General features: G+C 48.0%; 3 protein-coding genes across 3 annotated transcripts; all 3 read right to left on the bottom strand.

The window, feature by feature from the left end:
- Positions 1-1,527: 1,527 nt before the first annotated feature.
- Positions 1,528-2,331, bottom strand: N7458_003264 (uncharacterized protein; the record flags this gene model as incomplete). Its single annotated transcript, XM_056906647.1, has 1 exon — positions 1,528-2,331. One exon carries the CDS (start codon positions 2,329-2,331, stop codon positions 1,528-1,530), a length of 804 nt encoding a protein of 267 aa, XP_056770754.1.
- Positions 2,332-4,642: 2,311 nt separating this feature from the next.
- N7458_003263 (enoyl-CoA hydratase/isomerase family protein) lies at positions 4,643-5,098 on the bottom strand (the record flags this gene model as incomplete). Its single annotated transcript, XM_056906646.1, has 1 exon — positions 4,643-5,098. One exon carries the CDS (start codon positions 5,096-5,098, stop codon positions 4,643-4,645), a length of 456 nt encoding a protein of 151 aa, XP_056770753.1.
- Positions 5,099-12,941: 7,843 nt separating this feature from the next.
- Positions 12,942-14,878, bottom strand: N7458_003262 (uncharacterized protein; the record flags this gene model as incomplete). Its single annotated transcript, XM_056906645.1, has 3 exons — positions 12,942-13,846; positions 13,913-14,734; positions 14,863-14,878. 3 exons carry the CDS (start codon positions 14,876-14,878, stop codon positions 12,942-12,944), a joined length of 1,743 nt encoding a protein of 580 aa, XP_056770752.1.
- Between the last annotated feature and the right edge of the window lie 910 nt (positions 14,879-15,788).

Below are 15,788 nucleotides of genomic sequence, written 5' to 3'. Positions count from 1 at the left end.
CGAAGATATTGTGGCGCACCTAAAGCGGGAAGCGCTTCGGGTGGGCAGAAACGCACGGATATAGGGTGCTTTCCTCGACGTCATCTTTGGCAACACTCCCCTGCAGGCAAGCTTCCCTTTGGCCTTCCTAGCTCCATGCAGGCAGTGGAGAAGAGCAGAGAAGACCTTCCTTATGACACCGAGCTGCCTCTTTTCAAGTTTGGCCATGGCTTGGGGTTCTAAATATGAATCAACGTGATTTAGACAGGAGGCAAAATAAATTGGTCGTTCTCTGTACCTGGCTTCGTGTGTGTACGATAATATCCAATCTAACCTTGACTCGAACACTGGAATCGATGCCAAGTTGTAAGCTCTCTAGCCCACGCCCCGATCTGAGAGACTGCTGCATAAGCATAAAAGGTATCCAAGTACACAAAAGCATATTATGCCCGGAAACATGCTTAAAAACCCGGAATGGCAGGCCGCATTTCCGTATTTCCGTCTTCTATGTCGTCCCCGCATCGCTAACCCCAGTTCCGGATCCCCATACAGTACGCAAAAGTTTTAACAGCACCAGCTCCACCGGTAATTGTTACACACACAGCAGCTTGTAGGTGCTAGCCTTTTGTAGTAGCCAAAAGGTACATCAATCTCAAAATTCAATCACAAACGTGATCGATTCCAATGGCATCCAAAAGACAAAGTAGGAATGGACATGATAATTTTGACATCAGATCCGGACCGATCCTAGTTTATATGGGGCTTATCCACATAGAACGAACGGGTCAAGATAGTAGATTCCTATGGTCAAAGAGGAATCTACTATCTAAGAGAGAGAGGAAGATCTTGAGTTGAATAAAAAGTCGATTCAGCTCCCTAGCTAAACAGTGGTAAAGGAGCGTTTTGAATACACAATTATGTAGTTGTCCAGGCAGCAGGTCTTCTTCAAGGAAAGAGGACAAGATCCACTGTGCAAACCAGAAGGAAACGGATGTTATAATCCATGGTCAACTATCCAATTCGGCTAAGGGAGAGAATCTCTGTTGAAGAGGGGTCTGGTAGAGGGGTTTCTGTGCGGGGAAAAATGATGGTCCGGTCCGGCCACGGGCCGAACAGCTGTTTAAGCACCACACACACACACACATGGGCACACACTCACATAGGTAAACACTCACAGAGGTAAACACTCACAGAGGTAAACACTCACAGAGGTAAACACTCACAGAGGTAAACACTCACATAGGCTGACAGATCCAGATCTAAGTGTGCCCAAATCAATCCATCAAGGCCAGCCTTCAAGAGAATATCTGGATGGCCTTGGCTGGCACCCCCAATACGGATGATTGAAGACCATTAGCATTGCTTAATTGGCTCGGCTGGAACAGCATCAGCAACAATATTTGGGGATAGAGAGCCCCGTGAACGTAAAATGACTTACGGCAGCCTTGAGGCTTAAACTCCTGTTTGCACCATCCCTTTGGAGTATTGTACCAATTCCTTTTGATAGTGGTCAGCGCAGGTTTGTACTTTTTGACGTCCATGCCGAACTCACTGATGTTTGCAGAGAGCTTGGAACTGATCGCCAGGCTTAGCTTTGCCGGCATGACCGCTCCAGCCAGTTGGGCCCTTGTAGTAGAAGAATGACTTGGTGATCTTGCAGCCTTTACCGCCAGAGCTACCAGCGGCGGCTGAAGCGGCAGCGGCAGCGACTTCCTGTCCGCCTTTACCAGCGGAAGCCGCGGCGGCGGCGGCAGCGGCAGCGGCATTCCCTTCGCTACCAGCGGCAGAAGCAGCAGCTGCTGCAGCTGCTGCGACGGCCTGTCCACTACCACCAGCAGTGGCAACTGAAACTGCAACGGAGACAGTGACAACTTCACCTCCACTACCACCAGCGGACGCGGCGGCGGCGGCAGCGGCAGCGGCAGCAGCTCCTCCATTACCTCCAGCGGAAGCGGCGGCAGCAGCAGCGGCGGCGACAGCCCCTCCATTACCTCCAGTGGAGGCTACAGCGGCAGCAGCAGCGGCGGCGGCGACATTCGGTCCACTACCACCAGCGCTGGCAGCAGCGGCGGCAGCAGCAGCGGCAGCACCCTCTTCCTTAGTTCCACCAGAGGCGGCGGCGGCAGCGGCGGCGGCAGCAGCATCCTTTCCAGTACCACCAGAAGCGGCAGCGGCGGCGGCAGCAGCAGCAGCAGCACTGCCTGGAACCCCTGGAATAGCGGGTGGGGGAGGTTTCTCCGTTCTCTCTTCCAGAGAGAGGTCGATATCCCGGGATACCTCAACCGGGGCTGCGACTGCCAAGTGCGTAGCAACTTGGAGCAGTACAGTGAGGGAATAGAGCACAGACTTCATATCGAAGGATTCAGGTGTTATACAAAGATGATTCAACACAATCTTTGCTTTTCAAAATTCAAACCTATACAGAGAGGTTAACCGCCAGCTTTTATATTGACTAGTGGCGACATGTCTTAGACCTACGCCGCTCATATCAATTGCAAGATTTCCATCGACCGATGCCGGGAACCAAAGAGGATCTTGGAACAAGCACCCCGCGTTTTCCAGTGAGTTCCTTGGTTTCGAACCCGGCATTTAATACAGATGTCTCATTGAGTTCCTTGGTTTCGAACCCTGCATACAATACAGATGTCTCATGAACCTGGAGAAGGCACCTCTTTGGTTCTGAGCCATGGGTAAAGATTCCAACTACGATACTTGTTCCAACAGATGCCAGTATCTAGAATCATTGTGAAGTTCACGTTATACCCCAAGAATTAACTTCTGGGGCCCAGACCGAGGATAGAAAAGTGTCTATTAATAGCAATCTGAAGTCCGTCAAGTCGTTGACGAACCTCTCGTATCTGCTTCGAAAATGTTCAACAGGTGGCTTTCAGCCATAAAGATCAGTTCCATGGACTGCAGAGCCTGAGGCTTTGACGGTAGGCTTGAACCAAATCTATACCACCTACTTATGAGCCTCCGGGGAATCGCGCGCATTAGGAATATGGAGACTGGACTGAAATACTCCGACCTTGGTCATTGCGCTCACGCATAGGATACGCCAAGCCCAACAAATGCCAGTTTGTTTGTTTTGGGTCAATAATCCTGGACGTCAGTCTAGATCACGGAAACTTAATCAAGTGGAGCTGGGTAAGTGCTTCCACGGCTAGCGCTTCAACCGGCACTCGAACAGCAGGAAAATCTATGAATCGACTGAGTAATAATGAGACGTGCAGGATAAGGCGGCTTATTGGTGGAGTCCATTTTGGCAATCCGTTGATCGGTCTAGATCAGAATACACTTTGCCAAGCCTTCTTGCTTGGGGAAGTGGGGTTTGGTGAGCTCTGTATCGGACTTCCTCAGATCATGTTGGCGCTTGGAAAGTCTTGGCATTGACACTCTCACCTAACCCTGCTATAAGCTTTCTGCACCCCACCCGTCTAATTATAGAGCTTCTTTGTTCGGAGAAATCTAAATATTGACTCGTACGGATTCGTGCGGGGAGGTAGCTATGAAACCATGGACTATGAAAGATCTGGGCCTTGGTTCGATATTACAGTAGTTCTGGGCAGTAGTCACGGCCGGCCAAAAGTAAGAGCACAGCCCCCGACCCCGGAATTACCCCCGCAAGGGTCCAAGATCCAGATCCTCTACCCTGACGTCGCGAGGGTCAGCTCAAATTTTCTGACCATTACCCGACTCTCGACCCTCGCCAACTCTCGCCCGGGTAACCGTCGCTGACCCTCCTAGACCCTCATTGTCGGAGATTATCCACGCCGTTCCTAGATTGGACGGGCAGATTTCTTACTTCACCCCGTTCAGAGGAGAAATGTCATGTTTTTTAACCTTTGTCCTGTTTGATCACCAGCGGGTGGCGTTCGCGAGGGTCGTGCTCAGCCAAGACCCTCTCTGCGGGTAAGGCAACTATGCCCTCAAATCTCACAATGAGGGTATTAGGTGACCGATCCGCGGGCGACCCCTACACAACCCATCCGCTTCAACGCTACATAGGCAATGCCTGGACTGTCCGTTCTACTTTACCTGCGCTGCTTCTACCAGTGTCATTGAAATTTGGTTGAATTAACAGAATAGGAATGTGTTATGATAGACTAACCTCCCACGACGCTATTCCCATGTTGATGCCTCAGGATTTGTGGTCGGCTTAGAATGCTATCCGGATGATCATTTTCCAATAGTGAGTTGCTAGCTTTCCGGTACCAACCAGGCCAAAAGTCTGTAGAGTGCATTTGGCAATAGAGTATAGGCTGGCACGAGACTCCCGCCATGTATCCAACCACTCGTAGACCGCATTCAGAAGGCGTAATGTCTATAAGCCTGCGACTTGGAGCTGATACCACTGCCCTAGTAAGAGACGCACTGTGATTTGCCGGAAGTTCCCAGGGAAGGAGAGAAGTCTCGCGGGTGGAGTCAGCGCCCCGTGCGGGATTGAAGACTTGCTTGCAGAAGCGCGGAAATTTTATTTGTCATTTCGCACAGGATGATCGGCAAGAGTTGTAGGACTTCGAGATCAATGACACGTTGAAATGGTCTCGTCGAATGACGAAGCAATTTAGAGCCAGTTAATTCCACGAGATATCATCCAGTCGGTTGCAGGAGAAGCATTTGCAGCAGCTAGAAAAAATAGCATTTCAAACTCAACATGATTCTACAGCTTAGAAGGTACCCACTGTGGCTTCTCCTTCTTAGCAAACGCCTCTAGGCCAATACGTAGATTTTCCGAAGAACGCAGAGCGCCCGAGTACTGGTCCGAGGTTGCGCGTATTGCGTCAAGGACACTGCCATTCTCCCAGGCCTGCCGTAATCCCGCGCGCGAGACAATGATAGCATCTGGAGACATGCTTGCAATAGACTTGGCTAGCTCTAAAGCCTCCGGTAGAGTGCTCTCGGGAGTGGCAGCCACACTGTTAACCAGGTTGTATTTGACAGCCTCCTCACTACAAAGTCGGCGTCCCGTCAAGGCGATCTCGGTGCCGATCTGCATGCCACAATTCCGAACAACCCGGGCAAGACCGCCTGCACCGGCAAAAAGTCCTCGAAGGACCTCGGGAAGGGCGAATTGCGCATGGGGAGAGGCGACGACGAGGTCACTAGATAGCACCATAGAGCTGTGTTAGTTTCTGGTCTACAAAACGGGCGGGAGACAGCGTGGAGAGGAACATACTAGCTTAAACAAATTTCAAGAACAGAGGTTAATGACTCCTGTGCGGGGTCGCCGCGAGGGAAGAGCCCCATCGCGTAGCAGACAGGAGCAGCCCCGTCACTAGCAAAGCAGAACTCAGCCCAGGCTCAGGGAATTGCGTCGCGCGGCACCCGAGCAATTACCATTGGAGAAAGCCACCAGCGCTAGCCAGGGTGCCTTACACGTGACAATATAGTCCGTGACCGACCGTTGTTAGGGCACTACCAACTTTAATCAGTACTAGTGGGTTGAGCAGCGTCAGTGGTAGAGATTATGGCACCCACACTTGAAGCATGGCGACTCGAACTCATCCGTGACATGATCCAAGACCTTCAACCGTATACTAACGCGCAGATTGCCGAAGCTGCCTATTATACCCCACGATCAGTCAGCACTATCCGCTCGAACCTACGATGCTTTAGAAGTGTCAAGGCCCCGGCCAACGGTATCGGCAGACGACGAACGATCACTCCACCTATACTTGAAGCTCTCTGCGAACGTCTCCTCGAAAAGCCGGATCTATACTAGGATGAGATAGCGGTCTTCTTGTAGGATACGTTCCGCGTCCTTGTGATAATATATAGCATTAGCAGAGCGCTCGTATCGGTTGGATAGTCGAAGAAAGCTGTAAGGCGCATAGCGAGGGAGCGAAATGCCGAGTTGCGAGACTACTACCTCTATACTATATCATCGTTCCAATCCTACTACTTGGTGTATATAGATAAGTCTGGCTGTGACAAACGAGCGGGATTCCGACGAACAGGATGGTCTCTATTAGGGTGCCACTGCTGGCACCAGGTAGGAATTTGGGCCGCACCAGGTAGTGCCTGATTTCTGCCTGAATTCGCCTGATTTCTGCCAAGCCCGTTACGGCCATTAATTACGAATTTAACCACCCCCTTCCTTCTTATACTCACGCATCTTTCCTCCTTCTCTTTCTATCTCCTACTAACTACTAGGATTATCATGTAGCCTCTCGTCTACCCTACTAGAATCACATGACCCACATACCAATCTAATTTAATTCAATTCCTTCTATCCTCTACTATTTAGGTTAGCTGCCCCACCCTCCCCTTGTTACTAACCATGGATTCTTTGATGGTATCTTCCGCTAAATCTCAATCTGATTTACCCTAATCGCACCAACCCTCTATACTATCTACCAATCTACCAGTTCGCACGTTCCAATCACCACCACCACCATCAATTCGCACCTACCAAACCCGTGAGCTTGGAAAGAAGGCCCTCCAGAGATTTGCTGCCAAACATGGCTATGCCCTAGTGGTAAAGCGATCAGATTACTGGCGGGTTGACCTCTCTTGCTCTCGCTGGCCAGACCCTACTAAGAGAGGACCTTCGTCGGTCGCACCTGCTAAATCGCGAGAGATTAATAAGATTGGAACTAATTGCCTATTTCGGATTCAACTTTGGCTACGGAAGGATAGGAAAAACATCAATCCAGATCGGCATGAGGTTGTGGTTAAACACAGTGAACATAATCATGGGCCTACACCACAAACCCTTTTGGTTAAACTACGGCAAGAAGAGAGGAAGGAAAAGGAAGAGCGACTCCTTGATTACTTCCTTCAAGGCCAGAAAACTATGGGGATTTGGATGATTTTAAAGGCTGAGGAGAGTCTTCTGAACTTAAACGACCTCTACAACTACCGTGCAAAGGCCAGAAAAATTTTCCTTCATGGCCGTACATCAATTGAGGCTGTGATTGAGGGCCTATCTGGATGGATTACCCACTATGAATTGGATAGTGTCCAGCGACCAAGCAGAATCCTCTTTATCTCGCAGCAAGGCCTTGAGTTTCTTCGTATTCATCCAAATTTACTATGGATAGATGCAACATATAAGATAAATCGGTAAGAGATGAGAGATAAGTAAGAGATTACTAAGAGATAGCTAACTTATTTAGATATAATATGCTATTGATTAATATCATTGGACAAACCTCAACAAGACGAACCTTCCACGTGGCCCTTTGCTTTGTGAGTGATGAGAAGGAGTCGTCATATCTTTGGACACTTCAGACTCTTTATACACAGCTTATACAGGCAAAGATTCAAGCCCTACGTGTTATCTTCTCCGACGACGCAGACGCTCTTCTAAATGCGTGTAGGGAGGTCTTTAAGGCTACAACTTGCATACTCTGTCTCTGGTATATCATGAAGAACATTGAAACACGCGTTCGGCCAATGATTGCAAAGCAATTACTCCTAGAAGACCTTCCTAATTTGGAACACCAAAAGAAGACTATCAGTGAATGGCGGTCTACGAAGGCTAGATTTATACAAATTGTCCTCGAGCCTACTAGAGAGGGGATGGAAGCAAGAAAGGCCTCTTTTCTAGAAGCCCTAAGCGACCCAATCTACCAATCAGCAGTCGAATACATCCAAAACCAGTGGTTTGGTGATAGGGCAAAGCAATTCATGCGGTGTTATCTTAACGGAATTCTCCATTACGATGAGCTTACTTCCTCTCGCGTGGAAGGCGCCTATGCAAAGATTAAGCATGAACTTCGAACCTCAACCGGTGACATTCTTGCGGTAATGCAGGGAATCTCTCGAGTCGTTTCCTTCACAAATTGGCAGGCTTCTAGCTCAATTGAATCCCAGATTCATCGGCTACCTGTCTCTCTTCAAGTCCCATTATTCCGCGATATCCTTGGCCGGGTCTCAACAATCGCAATTCGGAAGGTGCATAACGCCTGGGTGAACTATATCTAATCAGAGAAGGCACTACCCCCTTGCACCCAATACTATACAAGATCTCTTGGTCTTCCATGTAATCATGTGATCAAAGATCTTATAGATAGTGGCAAGTCCCTTCTCCTATCCCATTTTGACCAACAACACTGGCTTCGCCTACCAAATCAGGCAATTCAGATTAATCAGCAGCGAATTAGAAGGATTAGAAGGATCAATGAACCGAGTCGGGTAAAGGGGATTGGACGGCCGAAGCTACTAGAGACTGTTAAGCGCTGGCAAAGATGGGGGAGGAGGAATTTCACCGGTCGGAAGTTAGGGGGAAAGCGAAGTCGAGGTACCTACGTTTCTATGGATAAAACCATAGGAATTGTGGTACCACCGCCTTCAAAGAGAACCAATACTTCGACAAGGCGAATTCCATCACACTAGGAGACAGAACTTCGGCAAGGGCGTGGGGCTGGCCGCGGTCGTAAGGCTAAGGAAGTGGTGGTAACAGAGAAGCAGTTGAAGAAAAGGGCAAGGCAGATTAGTAGGTTCCGAATTAGCCCTTGGCTAATTAGGAAGGCCTAGAAGGATTTGAATTGAATTGAATTAAATTAGATTGGTATGTGGGTCATGTGATTCTAGTAGGGTAGACGAGAGGCTACATGATAATCCTAGTAGTTAGTAGGAGATAGAAAGAGAAGGAGGAAAGATGCGTGAGTATAAGAAGGAAGGGGGTGGTTAAATTCGTAATTAATGGCCGTAACGGGCTTGGCAGAAATCAGGCGAATTCAGGCAGAAATCAGGCACTACCTGGTGCGGCCCAAATTCCTACCTGGTGCCAGCAGTGGCACCCCTCTATTAGGGGTAACGCCTGTCTAAATTTCTCGATTTCACCGCGGGCAACGATACCAGATACTGCCCGTATATGCCTAGGATAGTGTTGTTTTTTCGCGGGTTTTCTAGGGATCGACGGATACGGTCGTGTTTGAGGATTTTATACGGCAACTCCTATATCACTATAGGAGATAGCCGGAACCGAAGTCTGTTCTTGTTATAGATAATGCATCTTTTCATCGTACGGAGGATATTCGGCAGATTTATTTAGCGGCGGGGGTTAAATTGGTATACTTGCCGCCTTACTCGCCCGATCTCAATCCGATCGAGGAGTTATTCGCTAAGCTAAAAGCCTTTATTAAACGACAATAGCTAGTGTATAAAGAGAACCCGGAGCAGGGATTTAATAACTTTCTAGAATAGTATATTGATGTTATAGGGGCAAGAGAGAAAAGCGCGGAGGGGCATTTTCGATATACAGGTTGGAATATTGAAGAACCCTAAATTATTGAATATATATCTCGCACTGTACCTCCTATAATTTGATTAATGCCTGTATCTCTCTCACGCCGATAACGTAGTTGCTCCGTCTTCTACGTTGCACTTGCAATATTTAACCTAATACTTAATATCCCTAACAAAACGCCGAGCAATGCCTCTTTTAACGCCGTTTTTAATAAAAAATTCCGGATCCTAATCCTTGTAAACCTATATAAGATCTAGACCGTCTTTAAGCGTAGTATTACGGGCTTTACGAAACTCTGCCTTTAGCTTTTTATTATCAACTTGTGATTACTACTAGTTACTATATTTAGTAACGGCAAGGTCCTATAGACTAGGTATTTCGAGGTAATCAGTAAGATACTTTCCAGGACATATAGTCGGCATAAGAGTCGGCGTATTCAATATAGAAAGTAGAGATAACTACGTAGGAATAACGTTAGTAATACTTATAGGAGGATATACCGTTAGGGATTAAGCGCCTCCCTTATATCTCTCGAGTCGCTGCTACTCCTGTGTATATAGTTTCTCACGAATTAACTTAGGAACGTTATTATATAAGGTCAAAACACCACCCTGCTCTATATAACTCACAAGAGCCCTTAGGTTTTACATAGTTAGCTTAATATACTTTTTACTAATAGGGTCACGCTAATAGTGCGGCCCTAGATTATATACTCTATTAGAATACCGTATCACACTATGTTGGAATTGGCGATGCGTCTGGTGTATAAAGCCTTGGTGGAAATCGTTCGTGCGCACTAATCTTAGTGCCACGATTATGGAAGAGAGACGAATCAGGATAGATCACAATCGACTGATCAGACAGAAGGATCAAGCAGTGGAAGGTTGATTCAGATGGTCTACTATGTCCGGTGATTCTTCCTGGGATAAAAAGGATGTCAAACTTGTTCATTCTAACTAGGAAACAGAGTGCAATTTATAACATGAGGAACATAGCAAATATCACATAAGGTAATCAAGAATATTCGAGGTCATTTTGGAGTGTTGAACATTCCTTTGCCTAGTCGGGCAATATTGACACGATCGTTGAAGATCAGAATCTAGGATCAGAATCTAGGGGTAAACAAGATTGGGTTTTCCTAGCGGTAAGCAAGATAGGAATGCTTAATAAGCAGGCAGGATTCAAGATGCATATCTGGCCCATAGGCCATACATGCCGACACACTATAAACATAATCCTAGATAGGAGGTTATCTAGTGTCAACTTATGTGGGGTCTTCCCGCAGATGACTAAGCCGCCACCATCTTTTCCCCGGAAGATCACCTTCATGACCACTACATTGATTTATATTGATCCTCAACGATCTCGCATTGAACTGCCTATATTGGCCGGAGACTACTCAACACTCCAAGATAACCTCGGATATTCTTGATTTCTTCATGTGATATTTACTATGTACCTCGTGTTATAAATTCTGTTTGCTTTCCTAGCTAAATTGAACAAGTTTGACATCTCTTTTGATTCATGAGTAGATTTCTTTGGCATACCTGATCATACTCTTCTTTTGGTCTAATTAGCCGACCTCTATTTCTCTCATGATAGTCTTTCTTCACCTGCTTATGACACACATATCCTTTTGTGTGCAATCGGATTTTATGATCACTACCTAAAATCCAACATCTAGTAACCTGTTCTTGAGTATTAATCTCTGCTTGCCGCTTAAGCAATATATACTAGGTAGTAGATAAAGTGCCTCGTTTATCTATTGCTCTAGGACCGGGACTCTAGGTGTAGCTGTCCTTAGTATAGTTGAATGATATATTTTGTCAGCATATACGCTTATGAGAAAGTCCGGGCCCTGAACGATACGGTATATATATCTAAGAAAGCTACGAATGTCGCCCATGGAGCATTTTTGGCCTACTTAGTATATCATGTGACCGTACTGTCCTTCTGCCCCACTACAAAGTCCGACATATTTAGTGTTAGCTTCTTCCCTGTACGGAAAAGATTACCCTACCCGAGGAGTTGTTTCTCTACGGCAGGCTAATCTACCTTAGTTTTGTCACAAAAAAGAGTAAGGTCCGGTTAATTACGGTGATTTACCGATATAACGATAGTTATGTCGTCTAGTTCAACTCTCTTTTGCGGAAATTTCTTGCCTGCGAGTTCCTTTAATTTTAGCTCTAAAAATAGACGCTAATAAAAACGCGGAGCTAAAACGAGGTCTTGCTCTATATTCTTCCGGATAGTTTTGTTGTTAAAGGTGACCTTCTACACTATCGAATAGTGGAGACAGGTAGGTAGATACTTATTATAGAACCTTCCTTCCTCCTAGTCACTTAGCTAAAGGAGTAGAATCTGGCTTAGTTGTGGAGATTGATATTGTGTGGAAAAGTCGTCGCCTAGTCGGTTTTCGGGGCTTATGGAATTTATCATAGAGGGGGTTTAGTAGAAGCTATATCCTGGAGTTAGGGCAAAGAGCGGCGACTGACCAATTTAGTTATATAAGTCGTAGAGCGGTAGGTTATTCTAGGTATCGAATGGGCTAGTGCTTATATTTCTAGGCTGTAAAGAGAGTTATTATTATCGTAATTACTTATAAAAAGATCCTTGAGGCGGTCTGTCGATCGGATTCCGTTATACCTTACCCGAAGAAAGCGATCTAAGGGAACAGGGCCTAGGAGAACAGCAATGTTTACGAATTGAATAGCATAAGACGATAGAGGTTCCGGAAAATGCGATACTGCTTCGAGCTTGAAGTAATGAAGATACCTTAGGGTGTGCGATAGGGTTGAGCTGTGGGTGTTGAGATACTGCAAAAGGAGGTTGCTTTAACAACGCCCTTAGGTGATCCACTAGTGTTTGCCTTATTTATATGTAGATCTTCAAAATTCTATAGTATTCCATTAGGATGATCAGCTACTATTCCCTATTTAGATAAACGTCAGCATCTAATTTTGAAACCTCCTCACAATTCTGCGGCTTGCCCCTTATTTATACGATCAGGACAGTTGAATTCATGGATATTTGAGCTGAAAACTAAGATCTTTATTAAAATAAAGAGTTATATACCGTATCTTGACAATTAAGCGTTGATGCGATTTAACGTTGAATTTTTAATACACGCGTCTTTCAACGTTTAGTCTATAAGTTGAGGGCGGCAACTGGGGGTGGATGTGTAGTCAATCGTCCTACACAAGACATCAATCATGTGAATTATCCAATACCTGAGCACACCCTAGCTAGGGGGCTATTTTCACAAATGTTTAGTAAATTTGAAACCGTAATTTTGCTGTCATAAAACAGCTCAATACATTTAAGAATTATTCATACTTATGTCCGTTAAATAAATTTTAGCGCTAGTGCCTTGGCAGTGGGTCCCGAGGAAAGAAAAGTAGTCTTCAGGGAGGAAGCAGATTTCGCTAGTGACTGTATGCACAATGCCCAACACGGGAAGGTCTGTCATTACAATTACAGAGAACGAAACCCTTCGTCAAAGAGAAAAGGAACCCCTGCCCAAAGAAAAATCGCTCGCCAACCCAAAAATGCTTACTGGAGGGGGAATTTCCAAGATGCAAGTACTCGTAAAACATCCAATCCACGCCGTCCAACGGACATGAATCCCATCTGACCCGCGCAAATAGAGAGGCTCTCAAGAAAGATGTGCACACGTACTTCAACAAAAGATCAACCTTAAATGCACCGACTAGACACAGCTTCAGCTTGTTAGAAGTCGTCCTGTGTCACGGCGGGCCTAAGGTCAGGCTGGTCGACTGGCCCCGGCGTCTGCAGCGGCCTTGGCGGTCCCGCCAGGTGCAAAGGCTTTAGGCGGATCATTCGCTGGTGGTAGCGGTGGTTTGAGATCAGTCGGAGATGCAGGGTCAGGGCCTGGGATGGACCCCTGGTCGTCATCGTATTCATGACCTATGTACTCGTCGTCCGGGAGGCCAGACCCGGCGGCAGAGGAGTGGTCAACCGAGGCGCGATCGTAGCCCTGTTGATATCCCTGGTGGGAGGAGGCATTCTTCGCATTCTTGGTCGCCTTCTTCGTTTTGCGGCCCTTCATCTTGGCCTTTTCGAGAAGTCGCTTCTTCTCAGCCAGCCGCTTGCGCTCCTTGCGGTCTTTGATCTCGTACTGCCGGATAAGTGCCTCCGGCGGGTGCCCAAAAATGCTCTCGTACTCGCAAAACTCGCAGATCCAGATGTCCTCCAGGCTGGGTGGATGATGAATGTTAGTGTATTGCTGCTGGATCTTGCGTTGTCGAGCGGCCAGGGCGTAGACGCTGCCGGGAGAACGCTTCTTCTTGCGGCCCACGGATGCTTGGTCTCCTTGTGGTGACGGTTGCGTTCCAGGTGGAGCCTGCTGGTTCATTGGTGCAGCCATATTGGGGCTCGTTTGCGTTCCTTGGGTGGAGAAACCTCGAGGGTTTTGGGTTGTGGGGGCTAGAGGGGAAGTCGGGGAGCGGTATGGCGCGGAGTATGAGTTCCGCTGCATGGCCATTCCTTTGGATGAGTCAGACTCGCAGGTGAATGTAAACTGAGTCTTAGTGGGGGTGGTGTTTTCTTGATCCAGCAGGCTGACATTGCTGGGGCCTCGTGGAGGGGACGAGAAGGTAGCAGCATTAGCAATAGCAGTCGAAATGATGCCTTGATCGGAGGATTCACCTGGATGTTGGTCAGTACATCCTCATTTGATGAGCGAAAGAAAGCCTCATTATCAGACAAACATACCGGATGGTCCAGGGGAGGACATCAGGCCATCTCGCCGACTGGGTGCCCGAGTGCTGTTCATCCACGCATTCTGCGCGTTCGCAGACAACGGATTTCGCCCACTGTTGCTGCGAGTGGAGCTTCTTCCCAAACGACCTCGACCAGAGCCGGAGATTCCACTGCTCAAGGGTGAAGCTGGGTTGCCATTTCCATAGTAAGTACCTGTCGACATGCCATCACTGGCCGCGGGTGGTGAAGGAACCGAGTTGGCTAAACCCATGCTGGCAAATTCTGGGGAGAGGGCAGAGTGGTGACCACCCATGTTCCCCGGAGTGGGGATTTTCCGCTTCTTCTTGTTGTTCGTGTTTTCGAACGCATCGTACCCATCTTGCCCGGAGGATTTCTGCGAGCCATCCTGACCTTGACTTTGCTGTTGATTTTGACCTTGACTTTGCGGCCGACCAGAGAAGGCTGGCCGCTGGGGACTGGAACCCGGGGACATCGATCCTCGAAATCCTGCACTCCGCCGCACCACAACCGGTCCGTCTTCGTCTCCGCTTTCCAGTTCCACGGCCGTTTCGAACCCGTGTGAGTCGGCCTCCGGAGTTAGTTCGTGTCTCTCTAACGCTTTTTGCCGAGCATAGGCCTTCCCATGAGGGGCCACCTCTTCTGTGTCTCCAACGCCGTAAAAAATCTGCGAAGCTGGCGGTGTAGGTGGGTAATGAATGGTGTCGGCGGCATCGGTGGACAGTCGAGAACGCAGGGTGCGTCGGGGAAGAGGCCGGATCAGACGATCGGGATAGACGGGGGAAGGTGTGTCAGGGGCCGAGTTGAACGTCCCGTCTACACAAAGTGCACACCACGTCAGTAACCGAGTATACCAGCAGACTACCTCGTTGATGAGGACAAATCGAAATCCAAGGGGCCCGTAGGCAACTGGCCGGACATGGCCCTTTTACGAGTAGACATACTCATAGTAGCAGTCATCCTGCAAGTTCTCCACGCCCTCAACCCACGTCAATACGTGTGGAATGAGCGCTTGCCAACTCGTTTCGTCCTTTTCCTTGTTCCCCCTCCACCTTCGTCGAAGTGAATGAGTCCAATCCTTTAAATATATTCGAAATCTGGAAATGTCGGGGACCCGCCGATTCGGGGAGGCACTGTATTTCGGAAGAGGGGGAGTCAGTCGTATTCATACAAACAGAAAAACGTAGTAGACAGGAGACAGCACTCCGGCTGAAATAGCCAGACTTGAGGTAGATCGTTTGAGTAGTCAAAGTTCATCTCCAAACAAAGCTATCTCGGCCGTCCACAAATCACGGAGGATATAGGACACGGAATATAGGGTATAGGATCGGGGCCAACCCACAATGCAATGAACCAGCACAGGCGACACTCGGGACCACAGTGCTAAGGTAGAACCAAATCAAAGAAGGTCTGCCAGCGGCTCTCAAGAGCTGGAGAGCTAGAGAACCGAGGAAGAGTCGAATGACGATGCGGAGGGGTTGAGTTGGTGAAGCGAAAGACCAGCGAGTCTCGGGAATTCGGAACCCATCACGCTAGCCCGTTTGGGTCGGGCACCCAAGCGGGAAACCCAGCCAAGTCCAAATCCAAAAGGTCTGGAGTCCTCTCTGTGCGACTTGGAGCTGTCGCATTACGCAGCAGATCAAAGATACCATGGCCAACACAACACACAGGTACCCTGGAAGGATTGGGTTTCTTGGACTGATCGTATTTAGGGTGTTGAATGAACCGTCATGAGGCTAAGAAACCCTCCATCCCAACCAACCAGGGCTGCATATCCTGCAATAGCCGGGACTCCAGCGGGGAACCCAGCCAGTGATGCAAAGAGGTGATTCCCTCAGGAAGCTATTGGGCCACATTACAAGTCAATCGC

This window comes from Penicillium daleae (genome assembly GCF_028827525.1).
Source record: "Penicillium daleae strain IBT 16125 chromosome Unknown utg000002l_segment0_segment0, whole genome shotgun sequence".
NCBI lineage: Eukaryota > Fungi > Ascomycota > Eurotiomycetes > Eurotiales > Aspergillaceae > Penicillium > Penicillium daleae.
Note: the sequence above shows the minus strand (reverse complement) of the source record. Positions and strands in the feature narration are given on the sequence as shown.